Source organism: Balaenoptera acutorostrata, chromosome 2 (assembly GCF_949987535.1).
Source record: "Balaenoptera acutorostrata chromosome 2, mBalAcu1.1, whole genome shotgun sequence".
Lineage (NCBI taxonomy): Eukaryota > Metazoa > Chordata > Mammalia > Artiodactyla > Balaenopteridae > Balaenoptera > Balaenoptera acutorostrata.
In genome coordinates this window covers 169,035,688-169,048,833 of record NC_080065.1, presented here as the reverse complement: position 1 = coordinate 169,048,833, position 13,146 = coordinate 169,035,688, and the positions used below count along the sequence as shown (strand labels likewise).

At 57.5% G+C, this 13,146-nt stretch overlaps 1 protein-coding gene across 1 annotated transcript in view; it reads right to left on the bottom strand.

Annotated features, from left to right (window-relative positions):
• Window positions 1-11,787, bottom strand: part of WNT3A (Wnt family member 3A) — a 46,979-nt gene extending 35,192 nt beyond the window's left edge. Inside the window, exon 1 of the mRNA XM_007169894.1 lies at window positions 11,717-11,787. Coding sequence (XP_007169956.1) covers window positions 11,717-11,787 — 71 coding nt within the window. The remainder of the gene's footprint in view (window positions 1-11,716) is intronic.
• Window positions 11,788-13,146: the final 1,359 nt, after the last annotated feature.

Here is a 13,146-nt window from a genome sequence, read left to right as displayed (position 1 = left end):
GACATCTAAGGAGCATTTGGGAGGGGACATGTGGGTTTGGGGGATGGGACAGAGGGCAGCTATGCACCCCTGGAAGGAGGTGGCTTCTCTCCTGCTCTCCCACCCACCAAGCCCAGATTCTGATGTGGCATCAAGAGTGCCCACCTTCCTGTCCAGAACTCTTAATATAGACAGATCACACTTGCTATGTCTGCAGGACCTGCAGTGGACAGCAGACATAAATCAGGGCCACCAAGCTGAGTTAATCTATCCACATGCATGCTTTCAAAGCAGAGCCTCCAGCTGGTAGCGGAAGTTGGAGACATCAGCAGCGTCTGAAGCTGGTGCTGGCTCTGAGATGAAGGGGCTGCGTTCTGAGACCAGAAAGTGGCCTCGAGGAGCTGAGAACCACCCTTGGCAGACAGCCGCAAGTACATGGGGACCGCAAGGGCCAGAATTTGACAGCTGGGTGAGATTGGGAGCACATTCTTCCCCAGACTGGTCAACACTTTGATTTTGGTCTCTAGAGACCCTGAACAGGGAACCCAGACAAGCTGCCCAGACTTCCGACCTGCAGAGCTGTGAACTCTGTGAATGCACAGGTAATGTTTGAAGCCATAACTCTGGTCATTTGTCATGCAGCGAAGACTGAATATTCCCCCATCTCCTTCCTCTGCTCATGCTGGCTCTTTTCTCTCACCCTCCAAGCTGCTCAGGCCAGAAGGAACTGAACCTCGCAAGGAGGTGTCCCCTCCATGTGTAGCCCAAGGGTCTGTCACCTTCAAGGGCTGGTTACCGCAGCCTTTAGACAGCTCTTCCCTCCCTCCCCCTCCTCTGCTTGTGTCCCCAGCACCACCCCTCCTCAGGGACCAGTGCCTCTCTCTTGGAGGCTGGTTATTTCCTCCTTCCAAGCCCCTGGTATCACTTCTGCCACCACCTGCCATTAGCCACTGCCTAGCTACTTATCTGGCCCACCTGCGTGGTCCTGGCTCTGGCCCTGCCCACTATGTGACTCTCTCCAACCTACACAACCTGGTAGGTGGAACCCCGGGGAATCTCTTGGACCAAGAAGCTGGGGCTAGAGGAAGACACCTGACCAACGTCAACGAGTTAACATGACAGGATGGGGTTTTGGCAGGTTGGCTTCCCAAGGCTCCCCCTTTCTAATATGCTATTATGCTCTTAAAATGTATTAAATGCCAGTACATACAAGGTAACATTTATGAACAATTATCTTGGTCAGTGTGGGCCACCACAGCAAAGAGTACAGGTAGGATGGCTGAAACAACACACATTCATTTCTCACAGCCCTGGAGGCTGGAAGTCTGAGATGAGGGTGCAGGCATGGTGGGGTCCTGGTTCACAGATGGCCCGCTTCTCACTGTGTCCTCACATGGCAGAGAACTCTAATGTCTTCTCCTCTTCTTTTAAGGACACTATTTCCATCATGGGGGCTCCACCTTCGTGACCTCATCTAAACCCTAATCCCCTCCCAAAGGCCCCACCTCCTAACACCATCACATTGCGGGGGTCAGGGGTTCAACCTATAAATCTTGGGGAACATGAACATGCAATCCATGACAGAGAGTAAGATAAACATCATATTAATAAACAAATCCCACACAGACACCACTAAACCCAAAGACACAGAACACTATTGGTCTCCCGGATTCAATATGACCCTGTTTCCAACACAGAACTATCATTGAAGGGCGATGTGTGTGGTGGCCCCAATCTGTCCCCTGGCTGGTCAACCTTGCCTGTTGCTTTGGACCCTTTGCACCTTGGTTTCCCCAGCTATCATGCCAGATAGCTGGGTGAGAGGTGGGTCCTCTTAAGGTGGCCCCTGGGCAGGCAACAAGTGCACCACAGAACCTGTCAGAAATGCAAGTTCCAAGGTGGTGCCCCCCTAGACCTGCTGAATCAGAAACTCGGGGCTAGTGACCTGTTTTGACAGGCCCTTCAGGGGGTTCTGATGCTTGCTGGTGTTTGAAAACCACCAATTCTGGGATCACTGAAGGTAAGTCCAGCTTTGAGTCCTGGGACTTTGAGTCCAGGGAGCCTCCCAAGGCTTCCAAACCAAACCCTTTGGTCTGGCAGTCAAGGTTTTCCTTTGGTTTCTGCTTCTGAATCCCAAGGCTTCCAGAAACTTCCAGTGCTGCTCTTTGAGAACACGAGGTCCGTTATAGAGGCAGGGGAGAGCGTGCTCAGCCAGGCTCAGGAGTGGGGCCAGGACGTGAGCCCTCGCCCTCCACAGCCCCATCTGTCTCCATGAGGCTGGCCACTTGCTTCCCTCCAGCCCAGTGTCCCAGAGCCAGCAATAAGCAGGGGCTGGACCCCACATCTCTCTTCCGGAGGTGGTGAAGATCCTAAAAAGAGCAAGGGTGGTGACAGACGAAGGAAGCAGCAATAGTGAACATTCCAGAAGTGTTGTGGTGGGAAGGGGGATGTTGAGGCAGGGCATAGACCGCCCGTTTCCAAACCCTGAGGAGGCAAACTCATGGTCTTCCGTCCAGTGTTGCTGAGAGGGGTTCTCTGGAGGGGTAACAAGCGTGGACCAGGCCTCATTAACCTCCCAGGAACCCACTCTGAACTCTCATCTGGGTGTCTGGGGCTTCAGGTTAATTTTCCAATCTCTCCCTCAGCCTCTCATATGCTTGACAGGTGTGCAAACTGGGGACCAGATGGAGATGGAAGGGGCCTGACTTAGGGCCACTCACAGGAGGGATGGTGGTGTTCAGGTGAGCGCTGGGGGTGGGAACCCCACAATGAGTCACCCCTCCTTTACCCTCAGGCCCATGTACTGGGTCACCGTGAGGTCCTGACCTTGCCTCGGGATCACCATGCATCTCCTCCTCCTCACGGCCACGGCCAATGCAGGATGTTCTAGCCAACAATGACCTCAGGGGTCGCTGGTCCTGCCCTAATGGGCAAAAGCTGTGTCCTGTGGCCTCAGGGAAAGCCAGGCAGGAGGGGGGGTGTGCTGCCATTCCCTTGGGACGGTGGTCCTGGGGGCCTGGGAACCACAGGGGCATGAAGGCCCTGCCCAGCCTGCAGGCAGAGGCCAAGAGGCCAGCCTGCCCTCACTGCACCCATTTCCTTCACCCTGCACTTGGCCACCACAATTCACCCTGCGAGGAATTTGTTCCATTTCCCTTGTTGCTGCCAACCCTGAAGTGCAGGGTGGCAACCCAGGAAACACCCACACCCCCACCTTCAGCCGCCCCCTGGCTGGGAGCTAGAATTTTAAATGCTCAATTGGATGTCACATCCGATGTCCCGAAGGCCCCTAAAAACCAGATTGTCCCAAAATGAATGCACCCTTCCCTGCCCAGATATGGGAGGACCCCCCTCTGAGCCCTGAGCTTTTACCCCAAATTCCAACTCTGGAGAGAACCTCCTTGCGGGGTCATCCATACAGCAGAAAGGGCCAATGGTCAGGCAAGCAGATTACAGTATGCTCACACCACAGGCCTGAATAACTGCTAGCACCATCGCTGAGAAGGTCCCACAAATGCAAAATGTTTAATGGGAGATGGTAAGCCTTAAAAAACAGACCACGATCTTCTCTGCACACTGTTATTATGATCATGAAAAATGTGTGAATGAAATAAGAACCTAAAATGAGGAAAATACCTGTATTCAGTTGGTAAGATGACGAACTTTTTTTTTTCCAGGTTTTTGTGAATGCTACTGTTGGTTAATTTTTTAGCAATAATTTTTTTCTGGGTGGGGGTATCATTTTCAACCCAAAGCAACCACGTGTGCAGTTTGCAAAGTGGCTCCTAGACTCCGATTCCAGCCTGTGGCCGGGGCCACGTGAGCCACGCCTGCCTCCTGAAAGCACTAATGGTTTTTCTCCCTCCTCCCTCGTTTGCTCCTGTTGAGGACTGCGCTGTTGCACTGTTGAAAGGCCAGGCGCCTTGCCAGACAGTCTTACTCAAGATAGAGCAAAGGCGCTGGCTGTGACATGCAGGGGAAGGAGGCCACTCAGGACCCAGCCTGGGCCAGCTTTGCCCCAACCTGAGCTGATGGCCTTCACTCAAGCGGATATTACCGTAAATATGCCGCGAAACCAGAGGGCAGAAGCCTCTTCTCGTGGACAGAGGCTGGGGGCAAAGGCAGGACCTGGAGCAGGCCCCCTCTCTGCCCGCCCTGCCTGGCTCCTCTGGAGGTGGATCCTCAATCAGAGAGGCTAAGTGCCTGTGCACCGTTACCTGGCAGATCTTAACGGAGTCATAGGCTCTTAGGTTTCTGGAGTCCTGGTTTGATTTCTTTTTGCAAGACCAGCAAACACAGGGTACCTGTGCACTGTGGGCACAGCTCTGCCCTTGCCTATGGCTGTGCGCATTTTGGAGGGAGAGCTGGGACTTCACAGCAATTCTCAAAGAGAGAGGGGTTCTGGGGAGAGGACAGCTTGGCTGGGCCTGGAGGGCAGGATGTGGTCACCAGCTGTATTATTCACTGAATTAACTGTTTTTGCCCTTCCTTCCTGGGCCTCAGTTTCTCCATCTGTCCAAGGAGGTGGTGGACCACATTCTATCAGAGGCTCCTGGAGGGGAAGTGAGCAATGGGCATGGCAGGTTCATTCACACCTTGGCGGGGCTGGGGCACATTCTGTCCACACGTCATCCGGGGCCACCTCTCCAGGAAGTGCTCTGTGCTCCCAGCCCTGCTAGCCGCCCTCTCTGGACCCTGCTGAAGCTTGCCACTCCTCATGCACAACCTCCCATGTCTGGGCCATGAGGGGCCACTCCCAGAGAGCAAGGCCACATCTTCTCTTGTCCTTCGAAGGCACAGATCTCTGCTCAGTCCTCATCTGGGGGCCCCTGTTCTGCGCTCTGCCTGCAGGGCCTCTGCTGAGGAGGACCCTGGTTGGTCTCATGGGTCTTCCCCTTGGTGACACATGAGGATTCCAGAGTGCCTGTCCTGTCCCAAATTGCTGTTTTCTAAGGTCAGGGCCTCCCCACAGCTGGACCAGGTTCCTGTCCTGAGACCAGAGGCCTTGAGTGTGGGGCTGGTTGCCCTGTGGGTTGATGGCTACCCAGCTTGATGGGTAGGCTCTGTCTTTTCTGGATGGAGCTGTCCAGGAGGTTCACAGGACCCAGACTCCCCCAAGGGTGCTCACCTGCCCCAAAGCCCTCCAGGTTCTGCCTTCTCTTTCTACCCACTATGGCGTCTCCAACAAAAGCCCACATGCCTCTATGCTCTCTCTCTCTCCTGCCTGGAAGACCCCTCCCCAGGAGCTGGAGCACCTGTGGCGATGGGAGGGCCCATGGGGAGGGGTCCCAAGACCTGGGTCCCTGGTGTTGGGGGCCACCTCTTCCCAGCCCCTGGGCTGCATGGCCCTGCCTGCAGTCCTCCCAGCACCCCCTCCTGCCCCAGCGGGCCGAGCCGGGATTACTGACACATACTTTGCGCAAGTCCCAGCAGGCGGGCAGAGGCTCCCGTGCCCGCGGCCATGCATTTGCCCGCTTCCCTGGGCGGCAGCGGCACGTTTTGTCGGGGATGGAATGTGGAAGCACCAAAGTGTGAGACACCTCCAGGGTGTCACCTGGAGAGGCTGGGAGGGAGACCGAGGCAGAGCTGCTCTGGTGCCTGGTGGGGACCCAGCCCCAGAGCCGGGGCTCAGTCAGGGGGGTTGTAAAAACAGTCAGCTGAGTCCTCATGTCCCCAAGCACAGGTCACCTGATAGTTTCTGTTTTCCACAGGAAAGATTCCATCCATTCATTCCTTCATTCATTTGTTCAACCAAATCTTATCTAGGAGCTACAAGGGGTGAAGGGTCAGGAGGGGAGGAAGGAGAACAAATACCCCATGGGATTTCACAACCTGGTGATATAGGTGCCGTCCTTGTGACAATTCTACAAAGGGAAGGACAGGTTCCCCTGGGATCAGGCAGCCTGGCCGGAGTCAGAGCCTTATTCTCCACCTCTTCATGTCACCCCACAGCATCCAGCCCAGCCAGGTGAGGAGTGAGGAGGCGGGTATAGTCAGATCCAGCACCAGCTGAGCGAGGCCAGGGGGAAGTGTGATGTGATGCAGGTGCACTAGGTGGGGAGGGCATGCTGCTGGGGGGTGGCGGGTAAAGGCATGCCAGGATGGGGTTATCGATTGCTGTGTAACTGTGAACCAAACTACCCCAACTGTGCCTGGTGGAGTCTAGGGGACTTACCAGGAAGACTATTAGCTGCCGTGCTGACCACGGTGGGGGTGGGGGGAGGATGTGGGCCTTGGAAACCTCGGATTCTCAGCCGCTGACGTGTCCATGGGAACCCTCCACCCAAAGCAGTCTGCTCCTTCCTCAGCCTCTGTTTCTACCCCTCCAGGGATGGGCAGCTCACCACCAACACTCTCAGACGAAGGAAGCCTTTCCTATACTGAGCCAAAATCTGCCTCTTGGGCACCTGTAGCGTCTGCTCCCAGCCTTTGCTGGGGCCACACAGAAGTCCAGTCCTCCTTCCCCAAGAGCCTCTCACACACTGAACAGCAGTGGGGTCTTCCCCTGACACTTCTCAACAGCGGGTGGATCCAGTCCTTCAACTGCACTTAAAAGGGGCAAATACAAACTCTGGCATTTGGTTCCAAAACGCAAACGGCAAGTGCTGGGTGGCGAAGCCTTGAGGGGATGTGGTCCACATGGATGATCCCGGACTTGGGCATAGCAGGGGTTGCCTACCGCGGGGGGCTTTGGCTTCTCAAACTAGCTAGAGAACTTGGTTTTGGGGTTTTTTAAATTTCTAACCCATTCTTATAGATTATATTAAAATGCTGCACAAAATAATACATAATACATTTAAAAAACCGCCATGACTGTTCCCAAACACCTATATTCAACTTCTGTTCTTATTTCTTCATGGACAACCATTCATGCATGGGCTCTGGTCTGTGGACTACGCTTTGAGTATAATTGATACTTTCATGGACAGGTGGTACATCCAAGCCCTGCTTTCCCCTGTCCTGGGCCACACCTGCAGGACGGTGACAGAGCCCCTCTGGAACAAGGCAATTCCTATTCCTGCAGGCTGGAGATTTGTAATTGGGACCCACCGTGAAAAGTGTGGTTTTACAACCCCTTCAGACTGTATTCCTCCTCAACCGTATTTATTCACCCTCTTCCCTGTCACAAAGAATTCCAGCAGGCTTGTGCAAATAAAACAAAATCATTTTTAAAAAAAATGACAAGAAGCCCAGTAAAATGCAGGGTTAGCCAGCTTGGGAGAAGCTGCCGCACCCGAGCCCCAGACAGAGTCCCAAGTGTTTAGGTGACCAAGTCAGAGAGAGCTGGATGTGAGAGGTGAGTGACGCTTTTGTGCTCTGGAAGGAGCGTGTGCCGTGGTGGGCTTTCAAGGAATCAAGATGATGGGTATTCAGCTTGGTGGTACAAAACAAGGTTTCTGACCACATATATTTTACCTACGGTTGTTTCTAACATTGCTCCTCAGGAAAAGGATGTGCATTGGTGGTTCTGTGGAGGAACATCGTTCCCAGCACCCTGAGATCCTACAACGCTGGGGGTGTCGAACTGGTGTCTGGATTTCTCTAGTTTCATAGGCTAGCCACTACCATCACCAGCCTCAGAGCTGCAGAGAGAGGCAGAGAGAGATAGAGATAGAGGCAGAGACACAGAGAGACAGAGACAGAGGTAGAGAGGGATAAATACAGACAGAGAGACAGAGACAGACAGGGACAGACAGACACACAGAGAGACAGAGAGATAGACAGAGACAGAGAGGTAGAGAGACAGAGAGAGAGACATAGAGAGAGGGACAGACAAACAGGGCAGAGTGAGAAGGAAGGACTGGAGGGAGGGACAGGGCTCCCTGGGGAGGGACTTGCAGTGGTGCAGGCTCATAGAGGCAGGGCAGCTCAGGAAGTCTTGCTTGCTTGGGCCCTGCCTGCCTGAGAAGCCTCAGAGCCTTGCTCAGCCCTCCCAGGTCCCGTGTCATCTGACACAGGCAACCTCTCACCTTGTGTAGCTGCTCACCCCTCCCTTCCTCCTCCTCCTCCTCCTCAGCCCCCACCTCACCCACCCTTCGAGGCTGTGGGACCTGGGCGTTGCCTCCAGAGCCCTTGTTCACTCTCCCTGAACCCCACGTGCACCTTCACCCCCACATAGTGGGTCCCACTGAGGGAAGCCTATGTCCCCCCCGGGACTGAGAAGACCCCTGGGCCTGAAGAACCGGTGGGGCTGGCGCCAGGGAAGGCTGTGCAGAGAGGAGGTTCTAGAAGGTGGGGGGCAGGTGACAGCTGAGCTGGCCTTCCTTGGGGTCTGGACACATTCTCAGAGCAGGGTGTCTGCGTGCACGTGAGTGTGGGGTGCAGGGGGCTAGGGAGGAGGGTGAAGAGGCAGTGAAAGGGGGGAGAACCAGAGAATGCTGCACTGGGAGCATGTCTCAGGCTACTGAGCTGGCCCAGGGGTGGGAGAAGACGAGGCGTGAACATGGGAACTTCCTGGGCCAGCTGGGGTGATGCCCACTCCAGGTGCCACTCAGTGCTGGGGAGCCCTAGGTCCAGCAGAGACTGGTGAGGAGCTGGGTGGCAGGAAGGGGCTCCTGATAGGGAAAGGGGGGCCGGGCTCTCTGGGCAGGTAAAAGCACTGCTGCTGGAGCTCTGGGGGCAGTGAGGGTATGGGGTTAGAGTGGAGGGTGGGAGGGCAGTGAGAACAGAGGCAGAAGATGGTGGGAATGGGGCATTGCAACCTGGTGGGGGAAATGAAGGGGCCTGGCCCCATGGTGAGGGGGCAGGGGAGAAAAGAGGCTGACCTCCAGGGCCCTGGCTAGGCCACGGGGGGATCACAAGATGCCATCAGCCCAGACATGGGAAGTAGGAGGCAGGTGCCCAAAGCACATCATGGAGCACAGGTGCACACTGGGTATTGTTCTTCAAGGGTTCCATGTGTTCCCCTTGACCATGATGCCTGTTCTGTGCTCACATGGATCCTTGTGATCAATTCTAATTAAATAAGAATTCAGTCTGGAAAAGGGGAGTGATGGGGAGGGGGCTAGGGCCTCCCTGTAGGTTTGCAGTACATGGCCCTGTGGGGAGCTGGCGTCTGGCCATGCTGTGCCTCTGGGGTCAGGTGCCCAGGCCTCTGTCCTGTCACCTCCCAGGTCTCTTCTCTGGATCCCACCCCCCACCCCGTTGTCTGTCACACAAGGAGCACAGACCTCTTGGAGGTCTCTGTAGCTTTCAACATTCTGGTCTTAGGGCTGTCTCTCTGTGCCTCTGCTGGGACCTGCCTTTGGACCTTGAGCATCTAGGGTGAAGGACACTTCCGAGACTGTCCTGGGGAGGCAGTTGGCTCTTCAAATTCCCACAGGATGCAGCACCACCTCCTCCTCTCCTTCCACCCTCCCACCAAGACCACACCAACTTCAAAGCCTAATTACTCCCAATTTGGGCTGTTTCCTTGTTTCTCCAGGTGAGGAAGTCCCTGTCACTTTCACTTTCATATGCGAGGAGCTGGGGGTGGGGTGGAGAGGAGTGATGAGAACAGTGGCTTTATTTTGGGGAGGGAAGGTGAAACAGAATACCAATTAGGGAGGCTGAGTGTGAAGGTGAGAAGTTATAAAGAGAGGGTCTCCCTCCAAGGCCTCACTTGGGGAAGGGAGGGAAGCGGGAGAGGGGGTTGGCAAGAGAAAGAAGGAGCCACCTGTGGGAAACTCCTTCAGGTAGGGTATGAAGATAGAAAGCCTTCCGTCTGCTATTAAACACCATTTCTTTCTCTGTGAGCCCTCCTTTTCATTATGCTCATGTTCACTGTGGAGACACCACGTCCTTCCTGTGTCCAGCTGGCCTGGGGGCAGAGGGGAGGAGGAGAGGAAACTGCTGGTCCCCAGTAAGCCCTGAGATTGTGGCCACCGAAGATGCTTCTTCCCAGGAAACAAGAGAATCACTGAATGTGAGAATCCTATGGAGAGCAAAGTGGGGGGTTCCATGGCGCCGTCTTCCCTCTGGGGCCAAAAGGTTGCTCTAGACTCTTGATTGGGTGGGTCACTGAACAGGAGGCGGTGGGAAGAAGACGCCCCTCCCCACTGATCTGGAGAATGCCGGATGCACCAAGCATGTCCCAGGATCCTTTCAAATGGAACACATACGGCCCAGGTGGAAAGGGTGACATACGTGTGTTGAGGGGAGCAAGGCCAGGGACACTCAGGGCCAAAAGGACAAAGATTCCACCGCGTAGGGTGGCCAGAGGCTGGTGACAGGGCCCTTGTTTATAGAAGAAGCGCGGGGGCGAAGGCGCTTCCACTAGCGCCCAGGAATGCGCCGGCGGGTTCTAATTAGAAGCCTGCGCGAGAGCGGGCGGCCGCGGGGCTCTCTCAGACGCGCTCCCTTGGTTCCCCCGGCGTCAGTGTCCCCGCGTCGGGAGGCACGCCCGCTGCATTCTGTGCTCCAGAAGACGACCGGGCGCTGCAGGTGCCGCGCAAGTGCGGGACCCGCGGGGGTCCCCGAAGCAAGTCCCCGCCGCCCCGCCACCTCTCCCAGGCCCTCGTACCCGCCGGTGCCTCCTTCTTGCCCCGCCCCGTCCCGCCAGGCTGCGCCTGGACCCGAGCCCCACACCTAGGGCGCCCCCGCTCCTGAACAATCTCGAAGAGAAAAATTATTATCGGATTAGATGTACTTCGGCTCACTCAGTTTCCCCCCGCCCCAACTTCCCCTCGGCGTAATTATTATAATTCCAGGCAAGCCGTCGGAGAGAGTTCCTGGCTGTGTGTGTGTGTGTGTGCGCGCGCGCGCGCATGTGTGTGTGAAGGCTTGTCTCCGATCTGGGTCTCCTCCAGCGGCGCGCCCTGGCCGCTCGGCTCCCGCATTCCCCCCAGTTGTGTTCGTCAAATGTTGGGCATCTCAAAGCGCCCCTCCCCTCTCCACTGGGGAGCTGGGGTGGCCCTTGCCTATGGGGGCTCTACCAAATTCGCTTCCCTCCTCCCCTCATGATATGAGCTGTAGACCCTCAGGACCCTTCCCTTGGTTTATCTGCACTTCCATCGCCAGATTTAGGAGGGTCTCACGGGAATGTGTCTTGTCTGGGGTGGAAGACGGAACGCCCCAGCCCTCTCAGATGTGGGTTCGCGGAGCCTCTCACTAAGGAGCCTTCAAACGCGATCCTTTCTCCCTCTTTACCTCTCCAGAAGCCCCTCCTTACCATCGCGGTCGGGACAGCGGCAGGAAGGCGCAGGAGGGCCCGGTGCTGGCCCCAATGCGCCCGCCACTCCCGGCCGGGTCCCCGCAGTCTTTACGTAACTACGCTGCTCCGAGCTGTTCGGTCTTGTCTCACTGACTTTGTTTTAAGGTGTGTGTGTGTGTGTGTGTGGGTGTGTGTGTGTGTGTGTGTGTGTGTGTGTGTGTGTGTGTAAGACATGTCCTTAAGGAAAGTCTCAGGCGGATCTCCCTCTCGCAGCTCGCCCTCCTGGCTTCTCTTGGCCTCTGGCTGCCCGAGCTTTCATGCCATCTGTGCTGTCCCACTTCCTGCCTCTCCCCAGCTCACTGCTCGCCCCGTCCGACGCCGGGAGCCCCTCTATGCCCGACGGATCAATGTCTGCGGAAACTCCGCCACCCGCGTCCCAGTCCCGGCCCGAACAGGTCGAAAGTGGCCGCCAAGGAAAACAAACCACCCTCGGAACAGGAGGGCTGGGCAGAGCGCGGGCTCTGGGCCACCGCGGGGCCCTGCCCGAGGGGACGGCGGCTGGGGGACGCACAGAGGCCGGGGAGAACGTGAGGAACGCTCACTCACCACCAGATCGGGTAGTTGCCCAGCGCTTGCTTCAGGCCGTAGAGGAATATGAAATATCCGAGCGGGGCCATCGCCGGGCGGGAGATCTCGGAGGGCCAGGAGTCCGCCCCGAGAGCGCGGGCGCCGGAGCGGGCCGGGCCCTGGGAGCTCGCGGGCGGCGGCGCTGGGCCCTCCTGCGGCCGCGGGGTGCGCGGGGTGCGCGGGTGTGCGCGGGTGTGCGCGGGTGCGCGGGCTCCGAGGGCGGCGCTGCGCCAGGTGGGCCGGCGGCCGGGCGGCGGGCCGGGGCCCGGGGCGGCGCGGGACGGCGGGGGCGGGGCAGCGCCGCGGGGGGCGCCCGCCGGGGCCTGGGCCGGGGCGGGGCAGGCAGGGGGCGGGCGGGGCCCTGGGAGCTAGCTCGGTGACGGCTGCAGCGCGGGCCCCTCCCGTGGCCGCGGGGTGCGCGGGGGTGCGCGGGTGCGCCGGCTCCAAGCTTTGCGCTGTGCCAGATGGGCAGCTGGCTTGGCGGCCGGCCGGCACCCGGGACTGCGTGGTCCGCAGGTATCCCCTCCGAGCTCCCGGGCCGCGCCCCCTCGGGGCTTATGGGCGGCTCCTTAGGTGTGGAGACCCGCGCGCCCTGCGCTCACCGTGCGACGCGCTGTCCAGCTCTCGCTCCTGCCCCTGCTCTGTCGCGCGCTCTGTCCCTTGCCCTCTAGGTGGTCGGGCTGCGCCTCCCTTTCGTCCATCTCCTTGCTCGGGGTCCGTCCGTCCGAGGCTTGTCTCCTCGAACGGCCCCTTGCTGGTCCGCTGGGAGCTGGGCCGAGGGCGAGCGGCCAGAATGGGGGCGGCCTGTCTGGGGACAGCTGCTGGGTGGGCATCTAGGGTGCAGCCACGTTTCTGAAAGTCACTATTGGGAAACAGTCCAGCTCTGTTTAGGGCCCAGGTGTTGACGGCTCCTCTTTCTCCCCCACACCCCACCAGGGAAGGGAACGGCAGTCCTGATGCTTCCGGTGCCCAAGGACAGTGTAGCCGGTTAGCGCCCTGGCTCTGGGACCACTGACCGCGGAGTCTGCCCAGGGCTGCTGGCCTCTTCAGCCAGAAGGAATTTCTGACAACTTAGGTAAGGCTTATGATTTTTGCTGATGGGGAAAGAGAAGACCAGAGAGGGAAAGTGACTTATCCAAGGTCACACAGAGTGGCTAGCCAGTTCTCCAGCTCCCAGTCCAACGCAAAGCTCTGTTTGCATATTCACCTGTAGCCCAGGGAGAAAGGAGCCAGGGTTATTTGGGGGAGAGGAGGATCCAAGTCCAGATGTCTTCCCAACTTCCCTTCCCTCCCCCACCTTGTGCATTAGCAGGAGACCCAGTCAGTCTCAGTGATCGTGAAGAAAGGGTAGCAGGAATCCATGTCACCGTTTCGCAACTGAGGGGAGCAGAACCGTGAATAAAAATCCC